General features: G+C 39.8%; 1 protein-coding gene across 1 annotated transcript in view; it reads left to right on the top strand.

Annotated features, from left to right (window-relative positions):
- The window catches only part of LOC126651911 (transmembrane protease serine 11E-like), a 39,847-nt gene extending 31,086 nt beyond the window's left edge, over positions 1-8,761 (top strand). Inside the window, exons 6-10 of the mRNA XM_050338358.1 lie at positions 3,643-3,681; positions 5,287-5,482; positions 6,293-6,552; positions 7,320-7,462; positions 8,600-8,761. Of these exons, the coding sequence (XP_050194315.1) occupies positions 3,643-3,681; positions 5,287-5,482; positions 6,293-6,552; positions 7,320-7,462; positions 8,600-8,761 (800 nt within the window). The remainder of the gene's footprint in view (positions 1-3,642; positions 3,682-5,286; positions 5,483-6,292; positions 6,553-7,319; positions 7,463-8,599) is intronic.
- The last annotated feature ends 4,267 nt before the right edge of the window (positions 8,762-13,028 follow it).

Here is a 13,028-nt window from a genome sequence, read left to right as displayed (position 1 = left end):
AGAGACATGGAAAAGTGAGCACATTTTTCTGTAGGAATCTCTGAATCCTTCAGAGATAAAATGTCACATTCACTCTGCAGGTAGCTATGAACATGCAAACATTTAGATGATTGCCAAATAGATCCACGGGCTTTGGGCCTTAACTGGTTATTACATACAAACAGTTACCAAAACAAAGATGTTTTCCTGTTCTTGCTTACTCCCCTTTTCCTTCCATGTTTGCTGAAGCACATATGTTGAGGAGTAGGAAAGTTATTTACTTTTTTATGTTTATTAACCTTAAATAGTAACTGCAAGTCACTGTTCTCACTAGTCAGAAATTAAAAACAAGTGAGTTTGTGTTTTAGAGATACTCTGTTTACTAAATATGCAAAATAACTGTAATAACAAAATTGCTTCTCCAGTTGGAGAACAGAGCCTTCTTCTGAAAGATGCAATCTCTAAACTGTATTTCAATAGATTGCTGTGATTTTAATTTAAACGTTAGTTTTCTCTTTTATGTTAAGCCAGCTTGAATTCAATAGCAAGTTCCATTTTACAGGTAGGCAATGCATGTTCAAGTGGAACTTGTTCTTGTTTACAGTAGAAGCCTGAACACTGTTTTCCTAAATGTGGCATAAACAACTATTTTTGCAGCCATATGTGGTTGGGACAAGAAATGACACTTTAATTGTTACTAATTGATGCTTTTTCTCGGTAGTGCAAGCAACTAGGGCAACTAGTAAATGAGCAGGGCTGTGAAATTGTCTCTCGTGCCTTACAAGTGATTGCTTCAAGGCAGGGCTTGCAACATGCTGGCTGGCACAGTGTGAACAGCTGTGCTCTTGACCAGGCCAAAATGTGAAGCCACTAACGAATGCAGGCAAGCCCCTGGCAAGGTAAGCCAGTAAGAAACCTGATTTTCAGCTGTAAAGTGCTCCCTGCTTTTGATGAGATCTACTGTGGGCTTGGTTTATATGAAAACAGTGTCAGTTAATTGAGGTTTCCAAACACATATGTGTGTGCTCTGGGTTTGGCACCTTGGTGTTGAGTCCTGGGTATTGTGCCCTTAATTTCACCTGTCCCAACATGCATGATGGGTTCCCAGGTCTGCTGCCAGACAGACCTGCTTTCACCTCTCAAAAACTCCCTTTATTTTGAGATTTTCTCCATTGCTGTGGTGTTTTCATTAGTACTTGTGTTCCAGCTCCCAGTGTGGGATAAAGTGTCAGGGTGCTTTATATGGTAAATCTTTAAACCAAAGCAATGCCCCCCTCCAAGTGAATATAGCACTGAATTTACTGACAGGTGTCACTGGCCTATTTCGTTCAGCAATGGGTGGATAGGATAGTACATCAGCTCCACAGCAGGAATTTATTATAAAATATGCTGAAATTCAAAGGTGTACAGACTTGCAACGTGTGTGTGTAAGGCACGTTTCTCCAATTACACAGAAGTCGGTTCAACTAGCAAGCAGCGGGTAAAATATTTGCCTGTGTGAGGTTTGTACTTTTTTCTAGGTGCCTCATAAAGAAGACAGATAGAGATATAGACAGGTGCCTTGCAGAACACCTGTGTGACTCACAGCAAAACTCAGTGCAGTGCAAACATGCCAATTGAATTGCTTCCGGCACTGCACTTGAACAAGCTGGTTGCTCCTTTGTCTCCTCGATGAGCTTTGCAACATAATATAAGTGTTAATAATTGACTGCAGGCTTTATAATTAGGTATTATGAGGTAAATGTCTCTCCACCCAGAGAAAAGCTAAAAAACATTGTTTTCAATATTGCACTTATTGGCAAAAGGTCCTCTTTCATTGTGAAGTACTTTTGTTGGTTTCTTAACAGTTTCCATCTAGAATGTATTAGTGACTCAAAGGATGAGCTAGTTTTGAAGGTTGTATGAATTTCTAGGAAAACACTGGATGCTCATCATAGTTGAAATTAAAAAGTAGGGACAGATTTTTCAAAGCACTTCTTGCCACTATGAACACACAGGTGAAGTAGCCAAATCCTTAGCATAGCTCAGCAAACAATAGTGTTTATACCACTGCTGAATCCTTCTGCTGACCTAGCTTTTACTCTCTGGTATAATTACATTTTGATGTAAGGGATCTTGGAGACACCAGCCTATGGAAATCTATGGAAATTCACATAATACAACTAGAGTTTCTGAGATGCAAAAGTACTTGCCCTTTTAGTCTTTTCCTCCTTCCTTCATATGAGTTGTGAAAGTACAAGTGAGAATTTTTACTTTTACTTGAAAGGGGACCTTGCAAGTTGTTGCTTGCCCACTAGTAAAACTCAATTATCTTTGTTATGTGAACAGTTCCTGTCCATAGTGAATAAGACTGTATTGCTATATAAATGTCCAATTTTACCTCATCTCCTATCCTTACAAAATAAAGCAGTGGTTGCATGCACATATGGCAGCCCTAGCACTGCCTTTGCTTTGTAACATTCCTCGCAGTCAAGCTGTGCATGTACTGGAGTTCTGCTTGTTTTCTTTTCCTATCATAATCTGCTTAAGGTTACGTTAAGAAATGAATGAGTACACGTCTAGTGCTGGTGGATTGCAAACAGGCAATTCACCCTGCATACCTGAAGGAGTGTCAAGCCTGCAAGCAAAACACACGTGATACAAACCCAACAGGCGACAACTGTGAGCTAGAGCCCTTTGCATTCAAAAGAGACTCCTCCTGACTAGGTGTGGGTTTGGATCAAAAATAGGATATTATTCTGTATAGCAGCAAAGAGATATGAAGTTAGTGGAAGAGAGGGTTCTGCTGAGAAAGGCTATCCAGCCACAAAATATTAACTTGTTGAAGCTGTACAAGGATCTATGTAATTTAAATAAAATTATAACCTATGTAATTTAAAAAATGTATTGAAACTGTGGGGTTTTTAACTAGTATTATTTTTAAAATAGTTTTGAATGCTGAATACTACAATGGTAGCTGCAGTAAAAATCAACATTCTGGAAGAAGAGAAATAGTTTTAGACCTTTAGCCAATGCTTGTTATTGTCAGCATGAGCAGACTGTATTGTCAATAAGCATACAACCTGCATGTTAAAGAAGGGACTGTATTGCTGGAACCTGCAGTGCCATGCAATAAATTGCTATTAACTATCTATTTTAATATTAACAGTGTACGAATAAGACAGGAGAAAGGAGAGTGAGCCATTGCAATTGTAAGCTCACATTGTTGCAGAGAAGGGCACAGAGTGAGAGTACCAGATCTCCTCTGGCCCTCACACTGGTATAAAATGCAGCCACTTGATTCTTTTACCAAAAAAATGGAGCTTTAAAACTTTCCACTGCAAAAATTTCTCCCCAAGAAAACTGTGGATCTTGAGTAATACAGGACTTGTTTTGTCTGTACTCCCCTCCAGAAACATCAGGGTCCAGCAGGATGGGCAGGATGAGAGCCTGTTCCTCAGAGGATATTTACTGGCTGGAGAACAAGCAGCAGCACTGCAGGGAGTGCAACAGCTAGCACAAGAATGTGATCACATATGAGCTTCACTGGTTTCTCTAGCAGCTCCTTCAGCCATGACTCCTGTGGTGCCCTATACTCAAATAGCTGCCAGGTGGGACAACCATGCAGATAGGAAACCATGTATGTGCTATCCTGGCCTTACCCTGACTGTTTGTTTGTTTCAGATGTGGAGCCAAAAAGAGCAGAAGCCCTCTTCAATGACAGTAAGTAAGGTTTTTTTAAGCATCCAAAATTTCCAGGTTTTAAAATTAGCATTAAGAGTCTCTGAGCACTTTTCCTGGCCCTTAAAAGCCTTTTCTTATCCTCCTGTCTAATGAACGTGACTTTGTAGTAGACAACGATGAACCATGTGTTTAGAAAAGCTGCTCAGTTTATAAGGAAGCCTGTTTTATTAGTGTTTTCTGGGATACTTAGGAAGACTGGCTTGAAACTAGAGGTGATGAGGTAAAAATCCCTTACAGAAAAAGTCTACACCCACTGCAGAGTTCCCTGGTAATTTTTTTTTTTCAGTAAGGTGTTCCTTCTGTTAAAAATATCAGCAATTCTGTGAGAAAAGAACAATGAGAAAAGATCAAGTGTTGAGGGCTCTACAGAAATTCCCAGTGTTGAGCAAAGAAGAGACACACAAGTTCTATTGCATAAGTACCTGTGGCATGGTTCTGCCTCCAGCAGTGCTGGTCTGGAAGGTGGAAGATGCCATCTTAAATGTAAACCCTGCCATAAAGGATCACAGGACCTAGCCAGTGAGGACTGAGCACTGTAATGTCCAGGACACTTGCTTATCTATTAGTCTGATCCAGTTGCTGCTGGTAACAGTGAGAGCTTCGATGATGTGTCTGTTCAATTGCGCATTTGGATATGCAGAGACTAAGCCATGTTTCTATATGAAAATGAAGACATTTCAGATGACTCCTAGGTATACACAGTAAAATTGAATGAGCAAGGATGACTTCCAACAAATAAAGAAACTTAATATTCTGGGCTAGGTGGCTGCTTTAATGTCAGGCACAACAGTCCTGTCTGTCAGCTTTCCTAATCTCTAGCTGAAATTGGGACTGGGATGAAAACTAGTGGGTCTTGGTCCGGGTAAGATGGATTTGATGCTGTTTTGATAGGAGGTCTGTTCATTGAGGGAGTTTCTAAAGCTACATGGGAGCTTCAGCTGCTCCTGAGTTTAATGGCTGAATCTATGGATATTTTCATTTCTCTCTGGGTTTGGATGATCATACTTTTCTGTGTCATGGATGCACACCATGCTGAAGTTATCCATGACTTTTTCATCTCTGACTGGAGTAGTGTGATGCTCTTTGCTTGAAATGCCTCTCCAGGTCCACTTGCAGACTTTAGAGATCACTTAACTGTTTCCAGGTGACACCTTGCTGATGTAATTTGTGTGCATCAGTGGTAAAAACCCATGGCTTGGATCATTCCCATTTTAGATTTTCCCTTTTTAATGTTTTATCCTAATGAAAATTACCTGGGGCATTAAAGCTGTCAATCCCTATATTTGGGAATTGTCTTTGTGAGTGGTGAAGGTTTTGACTCCTGAATTGGGCTGCTCATGCAGCTAAGCCTGAATGTTTGACTGTCGTGGCTTTCCATAATAGTCAGTTGTTCATTCAGGCTTTTAACAGAATGGGTTGTGCATGAGGAGCTCTGATCTGGGGGGGGGGATTGGTTTCTTGTTGATGTCAATACTGTCAGAGAACCTAGATGGTATGTAACTTTACATATGTTTTCCACAGACATCAGCAGGAATATTTACTAAACAGAAGAACAGCTAATACACTCTTTCTCCTTTTTGACAGTCTGTGGGTTACGGCAGAATAGATCGGTCAAGTCAATGGCAAAATCATCATCGTTGCGAATAGTTGGTGGATTGTCTTCTGCTGAGACTGGGGACTGGCCATGGCAAGCTAGTTTGCAGTACAACAACATCCATCGCTGTGGTGCAACACTCATCAGCAACACGTGGCTTGTATCTGCAGCTCACTGCTTCAGAGAGTAAGTTCCCATCTTAGAATCTGCAGAAGAATGTGCCCCTTGTGTATCAAGTTATGTGGCTTTCCAGATTTGCACCACTCTCCTGACTCTTTCCCAAGGGAACAATTTTGAAGGAGAAAAGTCAGGATGAAGCAGACCTATCACTTGAATGTTTCAGTGACAAATTAAAGACTGACGCTTTGGAGTACAACTGGCAATGGTATGGGTGGAAATCAGTAGCCACTCGGTATATTGAGTAAAGAAGACCAGAAAAGGTAATATGACTGTAGGGCAGTATTTGTTTCAAGTTGCACTACGTATTTCTTAAAGGTGCTCCTTTTTGTTACAATGAGGTTTCTGCCACTTCAAGCTGCTATCAGCAGTTATCATCCCATGTTCCTACCTCTCCATTCAGCCATGTACGCCTAGCATTTCTTTTTTCAAGCATGGCAACTGTGAAGCTGCAATTGTGAGGTGAAACAGTTGATTGAACAGATTATCAACGTGCAAAAACAGTAAAGGAGAGTGAATAGTTTTGTAGCGGAAGAGCTTTTTAATTTGATGAACACCCTGTGGCCACACAATGGTTAGATCAGGGACAAGGAGCAGGGGAGGAGTACAAGACCATGGTTGGAGAGGGAACAGAGGATTGCCCTCTTCTAGCAGCAGCACGCAGTTCCGTGGGAGGCACTGTCATGGAAAGTGATGGATGCTGTCAGAATCTAACATGGAGCTGGCTTGAAGGAGCTTTACAATAAAGGTGCCCAACAAATTTGAAGTCCCAAACATATATTTACAGCAAAATACTTACAGAACTCTTACTTTTTTCAGCATGACTCACCCTCAGAAGTGGACTGCTACTTTTGGTGCTCTTTTGAAGCCACCAGCCTTGAAGAGATCAGTCAAGACTATTATTATCCATGAAAAGTACCTCTACCCAGAACACGATTATGACATTGCACTTGTGCAGCTCTCTACACGAGTCGAGTTTACAAGTAGCATACACCGCGTCTGTCTGCCTGAGCCATCTCAGACATTTCCCTACAATATTTACGCTGTCATCACAGGCTGGGGAGCACTTACCAACGACGGTGAGTCCTGAGTCTGCCAGGTGACCTGAATGGTATGTAAACAGTGGCTCTGATCTGCTACTGAATTGATATAACTTCTGTAGCCATATGTTATATGGCAGCAATCCTAATGCTTTATCTATAAGCAATAGGTATGTTTAATCATAAGCACCACTTTCTTAATCTAAAACTAGAGTGGACAAAGACAGAGCTACAACCCACTGAGGTAGAAAACAGGAAGAAGACTGTTCTGTTTTCCCAGCCTTTCCATTTCATATTGTAAATTCATAAGACACGTAGTCCAGCAGTGCATGTGTTTATATAGAACCTAAAAATGTTTTCCCAGCACTAGTTGGAAGCTACAGATAACTCTGTGGGCTTTCAGGTAAATGTGCAGATTGAGATACGACTTAACCAAGCTCGCTCTCTTACCAGGCCATGCTAAGAGTAGATTTAGTAACAGAAAAAAGATGTCTTCATATCATCTACCCAAATTGTTAGGTAATTTGTGTTTCATGGTACTATATGGAACATGTATAAAATATATGGCTTTACACTTAAGGCACTATGTACCATGCAATCTGTACTTCTGTCTTAATGGTACGGTTCCCAAGTGATTCTGTGTACATTTTCCTTAAGAGCCTAACCTAAACAGATTAACAACTAAAACCTCCACAGTAAACCAAGCCAAGCTGGTCCTCCGTAAGAGAACATTAAACACTCCTCCTGTACCTTAACTACTGCGAAGTAATCCTGTTGATAAATGCTCAAACTGTATTTTCTCTTAGGTCCAGCTCCAAATGCTCTTCAAGAAGCAACAGTGAAACTTATTGACTCAAACACTTGCAACAGGAAAGAAGTGTATGATGGGGACATAACACCCAGGATGTTATGTGCAGGATACTTGGAAGGAGGAGTAGATGCTTGTCAGGTAATTGTAGCTGAAAATTAGAATGGAAAACTATTTCAATCCTGACTGCAGTATCTAGTTGACCAAATATTAATTGACTGAAATTAAATTCTGAACTGGAATTCTCACTGAAATTAAATTCTGGACTGGATCATATCATAATAGATCTGTTATGATGTGATCTTTGGTAACATGCCTGGCTCAGTGCAAGGAAAATTGTCTGAAACAAAGAGAACTATAAGGAAGCTAAATGTAAGAGAATGGGAAGGAAATGTCTGGTGCAGGTTTGCAAGTGCTGCAAGGAAATGCTTATGTTCAAAGAAAAATGTTTCTATAATGATCACTTCTAAAAACCTAATTTCTATATAAGTTATTTTCAAAGTTGTACTCTTAAATGCTGATTCAGAACAGACCCTTTCCTGAATCCCAGTCCTACAGACCTTTGCCCAAAGAAAAGCTTACCAGTAGCATAAGTCTGGGAAGCTTATTCCTCTGTTCCTGTCTAGCTCAGCATTGAAGAGACCAATGCAGAAGGGTGCACCTGCTGTTTATTTCAGTAAATCATTTTAGTGGAAGTTGGGAATTTGGTCTGTTGTGTGAGGATTGCCTTTCAGCCTGTAAGGATTCTGGTTTATCTATTATTACTGTGTCACACTATTAAGAGTACCTGAATTCAGCTTTTGAAAGAGGTTAACATCTTAAGGAGACTGAGCTCCTGATGAAAGCTTCAAGTGAAAAGGAGCTCCAAGCTCCTTTTTGAAATGTTATTACTGCACGTGACTAAAACAGTTTAAGAATATTGTTAAAATACAGTTACTGTTTAAAAAAAAAAAAAAATTCCTGATGGCTTAGATTGCTCTCTATGTTTGTGTTTCCCTACTTTGTATGAGGAAGGAAACAAGACAGGTGGGAAGCAGTGTTTCACAAAACAGAAGAGAAGCTTTTTTTTTTTCTTTCTTTTTTTTAGTCCCATGTCAAATAGAAAAATGCAACAGACTTCTGACTCAAGTTTCAGAAACAGCCTGGCTTCTGCACAAATGGCAGCTCTTGAAATACTGCTTCCTTACTTCTCTTACTGGATAGGCCCTCCTGTCTATGGAGAGAATTGTGTTTTCTCTTCTGGTTAATTAAGTATTTTTCCCTCTCCTCTTTCTCTAGGGGGACTCTGGGGGACCACTGGTTACTCCAGACTCTAGACTGATGTGGTACCTCGTGGGAATAGTGAGCTGGGGAGACGAATGTGCCAAACCAAATAAACCTGGAGTTTACACACGAGTGACTTATTTCCGTGACTGGATTACCTCAAAAACGGGCATCTAATTCAAAAGTAAAAAACGGATTTAACTACACAGTCTACGTGTAACTCATATTTATCTGTAATTTTGAAAAGTTCTTTTTTAGTATATATATTCCTATATAGTTTTGGTTGAAGCAACCTTAGCCCGCAGCAAGCGCTATCTTTGCTGTCAGAGATCCTATCCCCTTCTGAATTCATGTTAAACATAAGAGATTGTCTGCCTCATCTTTGAGCCGCGAAACTTCTTCACTTACCAAAAATTATGAACTGACATCATTAAACTAACATTTAAGCGATACCAATTTACCTGCTTTATAAATGCAAACATTTTCCAAGGAAAAAAAAAAAGAATTGTTTCTTCAGCCATGGCCGAGGTGTGCAGCTGAACCTTCTTCCTCCAGTGAAGCAAATGCTGTCACAGCTCTGTTTATAGCAAAGCAAACCCTTGACTATTACTCTTGTTAGAGACTATCATCTACACCAACTCCAGCTGAGACCGTGGATGCTCACCCTGCTCGGTGGCCTTGGTAACTAACAGTGGATCAGCAGGACTGAGGGTATGTCCTAGCTAAGGAAAAGTAGGATTTCTCTGCTTGGAGCAGGTAGGAAGGGAAGAGAGAAAAGCTTGACATTCTTATTTCACAGCACATTTTTAACAGGAAATTTTTATGTGGCTTCTGTAAAGTTCAGGTTACTTGAAGGTACTATGGTGGAAGTACTTCATCACAATGCTGTGCTGCTACCTCTGTACCTGTTGTCTTCTAGATCTACCGTACAACACACAACCTGCTTAAGATGCAGAAACACAAGCTCTATCCAAATTAGTAAAAAGTGTGTCCTCATGAACAGTCTCCCTGGAAAGAAGGAGGGCATTTAAATTTGTGTTATAGGAGATATAAATATTCACCACAAACAAACCAGAAACTACCTTTTTTGTTCAAGAAATAGCATGCTTTTCCAAGGTCGTGAAGCCAGTGGAAACCATCTCACTGCAATGAAAGCAATTAGTGATACTGTCTTGCTTCACTGATGGATTCAGCTCTGCCATGAATGAATATGATTTTGAATATGAATATGTCTTATGAGGATGAAGAGTAATTTCATATGAAATAACAGTCCTGATAAGAACATCAGAGTAAATGCAACCCTTATACACCGACTAAGCACTTTTCCTACCTCTGTGCATGACCTCTTACGGATTGCTGGTGGAAGAGGGTCCTCTAAAGCCCAGGTTTTCAATATGAGGATCCAAAATGTCACTCCAGTACTGTCACCTGCAGTCTTTGAATGGCCACTGGACTGCTTAGGCTGCAAATGTAGGATTCACAGGAGTCTGCATGAGACATGAATGAAACTGCAAGTCCCACAGCTGCACCTACTACAGCTGAAAATTTCACTGAATCATCCTGCCTCTTCTGCTGTTCAGGACTGGATTTCTCCTCATCCTTCCTACTGTGCAAACTCTCCAATAATCAGCATCCTTGGGAATGAGATGTTTGGCATTTCTTGAAAATTCACACCCTGAATTACAAGTCTACATACGGATGGAAAAGCCTATGTTTAAGCCTTGGTGGTGGTGGAGGAGGTTGTCTTATTGCTGAGCTCCTTCCAGTCTTTCTGTATATCTTTTGAATTGTGGTAAAAGACAAGATGCCTTATCTCAGAAAGAAATCTACTGAAGGTTTTAGATTGGTCTTGGTTTTGAAATAGTAGTACCTTTATTCTGATTTTCCATGTCATTATAAAATGAAAAGGATCTTGGGACAGTTAGGAGGATAGTTAGATGCAGCAGATCAGTTTCCTTAATTTATTGATGAAGTTTGTAATTTATGCACTTTTGAGTTGCTGCTATTTTTCAACTAAGAATTTACTCTAGGCCAGGTTCAGTTACAAAATAGAAACTTCATTGAGTTTTAAATTAGGTCACCTGAAAACACTGTTTTCTTCTAGTGTTCAAGTCCCTTCTTTTTGAAAGCATCCTTTGGAAAGAAAATTACATCTAGTTTTTTTGCCTCTTATTGCTTTGGAAGTGAAAATCATGACAAGTGCCCTTCCTTAGAACAAACTCATGAACTGAGATAGAAAGTATACAGTCGTTCACTTTTATCAATAGCTGGGGCTCTGTTTTACACTTAAATCTATTTTTTTGCATAGCAAATGGAGGGGCAACAATAGGGACGTGAGGCCCAGATTAGATACAGCCCCGAGAAACTGGTTCCTACCTCACACTGTAAGTGATGTGTATATGCAATACCTTTAAAATGAGAAAGGCAGCCTTTATTTCAGATTTTCTTGTGAAAGGCTAAACAGCCAAGAGGTGTGTGGGAGAATGTCTACCTTACTCAGGGTCCTGAGCCAGCCAGATGCACTTTTCATAAACCTGTTATCAAACTGTCTGGCCTAGGTTTGTCTTATACTCCGTGTCAGTGTTTTATTTATGATAACTCTGTTTGTTTTCTGCCCTACAATAAAACAAAGAGAATATTGTATGATTAAAGAAAAGATTTTTCTTATTGTTGATGTTTAGATTTATCTAGGATTTAGACAATACAGAGGCAATGTTTCATAACATTAAATGTATTTAAAAGCAACTGATCCTTTTCTGTCCTTTTGTTTTTGCTTAATAATAACCAAGCTAAAATTTGAATATGACACAAGATAGATTAATCTTACTTATTTCATTATAAAATTATTTTAAAACTCTGTTCATTTCCTGTACTAGGAATGGTTTTGTTTTTAACAGTGGTTGGAGCTTCACAGATGTTTCAGCAAAGACAAGGTGGGACATTTGCTTCTCTAAAATACTCAGAGGTGAATTTCAGTTAAGATAGCACTATGCAAATTTGAGAATGGATCTGAAGCTTCATCCAGGAATTCACCACCTTGCTTCTGCCCTTGGAAAAACCCCTTACCTTTGTGATACTGCATTTCTGGAAACTCGCTGTGGGGAGCCTGGTACCAATTCTCTTGAGATTTCCCAGGTAGATTTAAAGCACCAAGAAATGTGTTCCAAACTTCTGATTATTTGAATTGAGTTATTTGAGGTTTGCTCAATGCTAATTTTCAGCTTGGAGCAGAAGTAGGAAAGAAAGAAGAGGCTGATTGCACAAGGCCTAATCATGTGAGCAGGTCTAGTTGAATGACATCAATCTGTCATCAGGATGCCTTATGTAAGTAAAGCTTGTAGAAACCTCAATTCTGTATCTGCTGTTCCTGTTAACAAATTAGAAGAGTTGAGAGCCAAAAGCCATTATTTAACCCACTGAATGTTTATGTGGCAACTTTCAGCCTGTGTTAGAGATGCACAGGCATGGAAAAGCTGGTTCTTGCTTTTGGAAATACATTCAAGCACATCTCAATGTGAAATCAGCTTATGTAATTGGTGCCCTTGTTTATCTGGATTTATCAACATTATTAACATGGTTTCTAGGAAGGTGTCACTTGCTAGAGCAGCTTTAAGTGGCAAGATCCTTTGGCCCACCCCACTGAGAAGCTGGAGCCCTTTTAAATATGCCATCAAAACACTCCTACACTTCATGTTGTGCCCAAAAGAGGAGACAAAGCCTTGCCAGGCAGCGCCTAGCTCCTTCAAGAGCTGATGGCAAGCCATTGCCTATGGCAGGAGGTTTGGAAACCCACTGAAGGATGCTGATGTAGATTTATGGTAATTTCTGAATTGGCCTGTGTGCTAAACTGAATTGTGTTTGCCTTAGTATTTTCAAATAACACATTTTCAGTTAAAAAATTACAAGAGTTTTGTTTGCTAATTTGCTTACTAACTATATCGATCAGGGAAACAAATGCAACTCCCCCCCCCCCCAACCCTCACTTTGGGGTCCACATGAAGAACGTGTCATCTTGCATGGAAGTCAGGAAATCAAAAGACTAAGAAAAAAAAATCAGTGTCTTGGATTTTCCCACCAGATGGAAAGGAGATTTACAGCTATTTCAGTTTCAGCTCCTTTTAAAAATACTGGCTCTAAAGATGTACTGAAAATACCTGCATGCAGAATGAATCTACAGTGGATCTACAGTGGTGCACATAAACTGAAGTTACAGAGATCTGGGACATGAGTAGGCTTGAGACTGGAGGCAGTGGTTTTCTCCTGGCCACAGCCACATGCTGCTCATTGCTTCAGCAAGTTGGTAAACTGACAGCACTGCTTCCTACCTTTTGCCAGTATCAAGAGCTATAGCTGATTTTAACATGATACAAACATGGAGTAGAAATTCCCTTTACAATTAATTTATTTAATGTCATTTACTAAGATTTTAATGCTATATGTATTT

The sequence above is a fragment of the Myiozetetes cayanensis genome, unplaced genomic scaffold (assembly GCF_022539395.1).
Source record: "Myiozetetes cayanensis isolate MyiCay16 unplaced genomic scaffold, myiCay2020 scf7, whole genome shotgun sequence".
NCBI classification, from domain to species: domain Eukaryota; kingdom Metazoa; phylum Chordata; class Aves; order Passeriformes; family Tyrannidae; genus Myiozetetes; species Myiozetetes cayanensis.
This window is presented reverse-complemented; position numbering and strand designations above follow the sequence as displayed.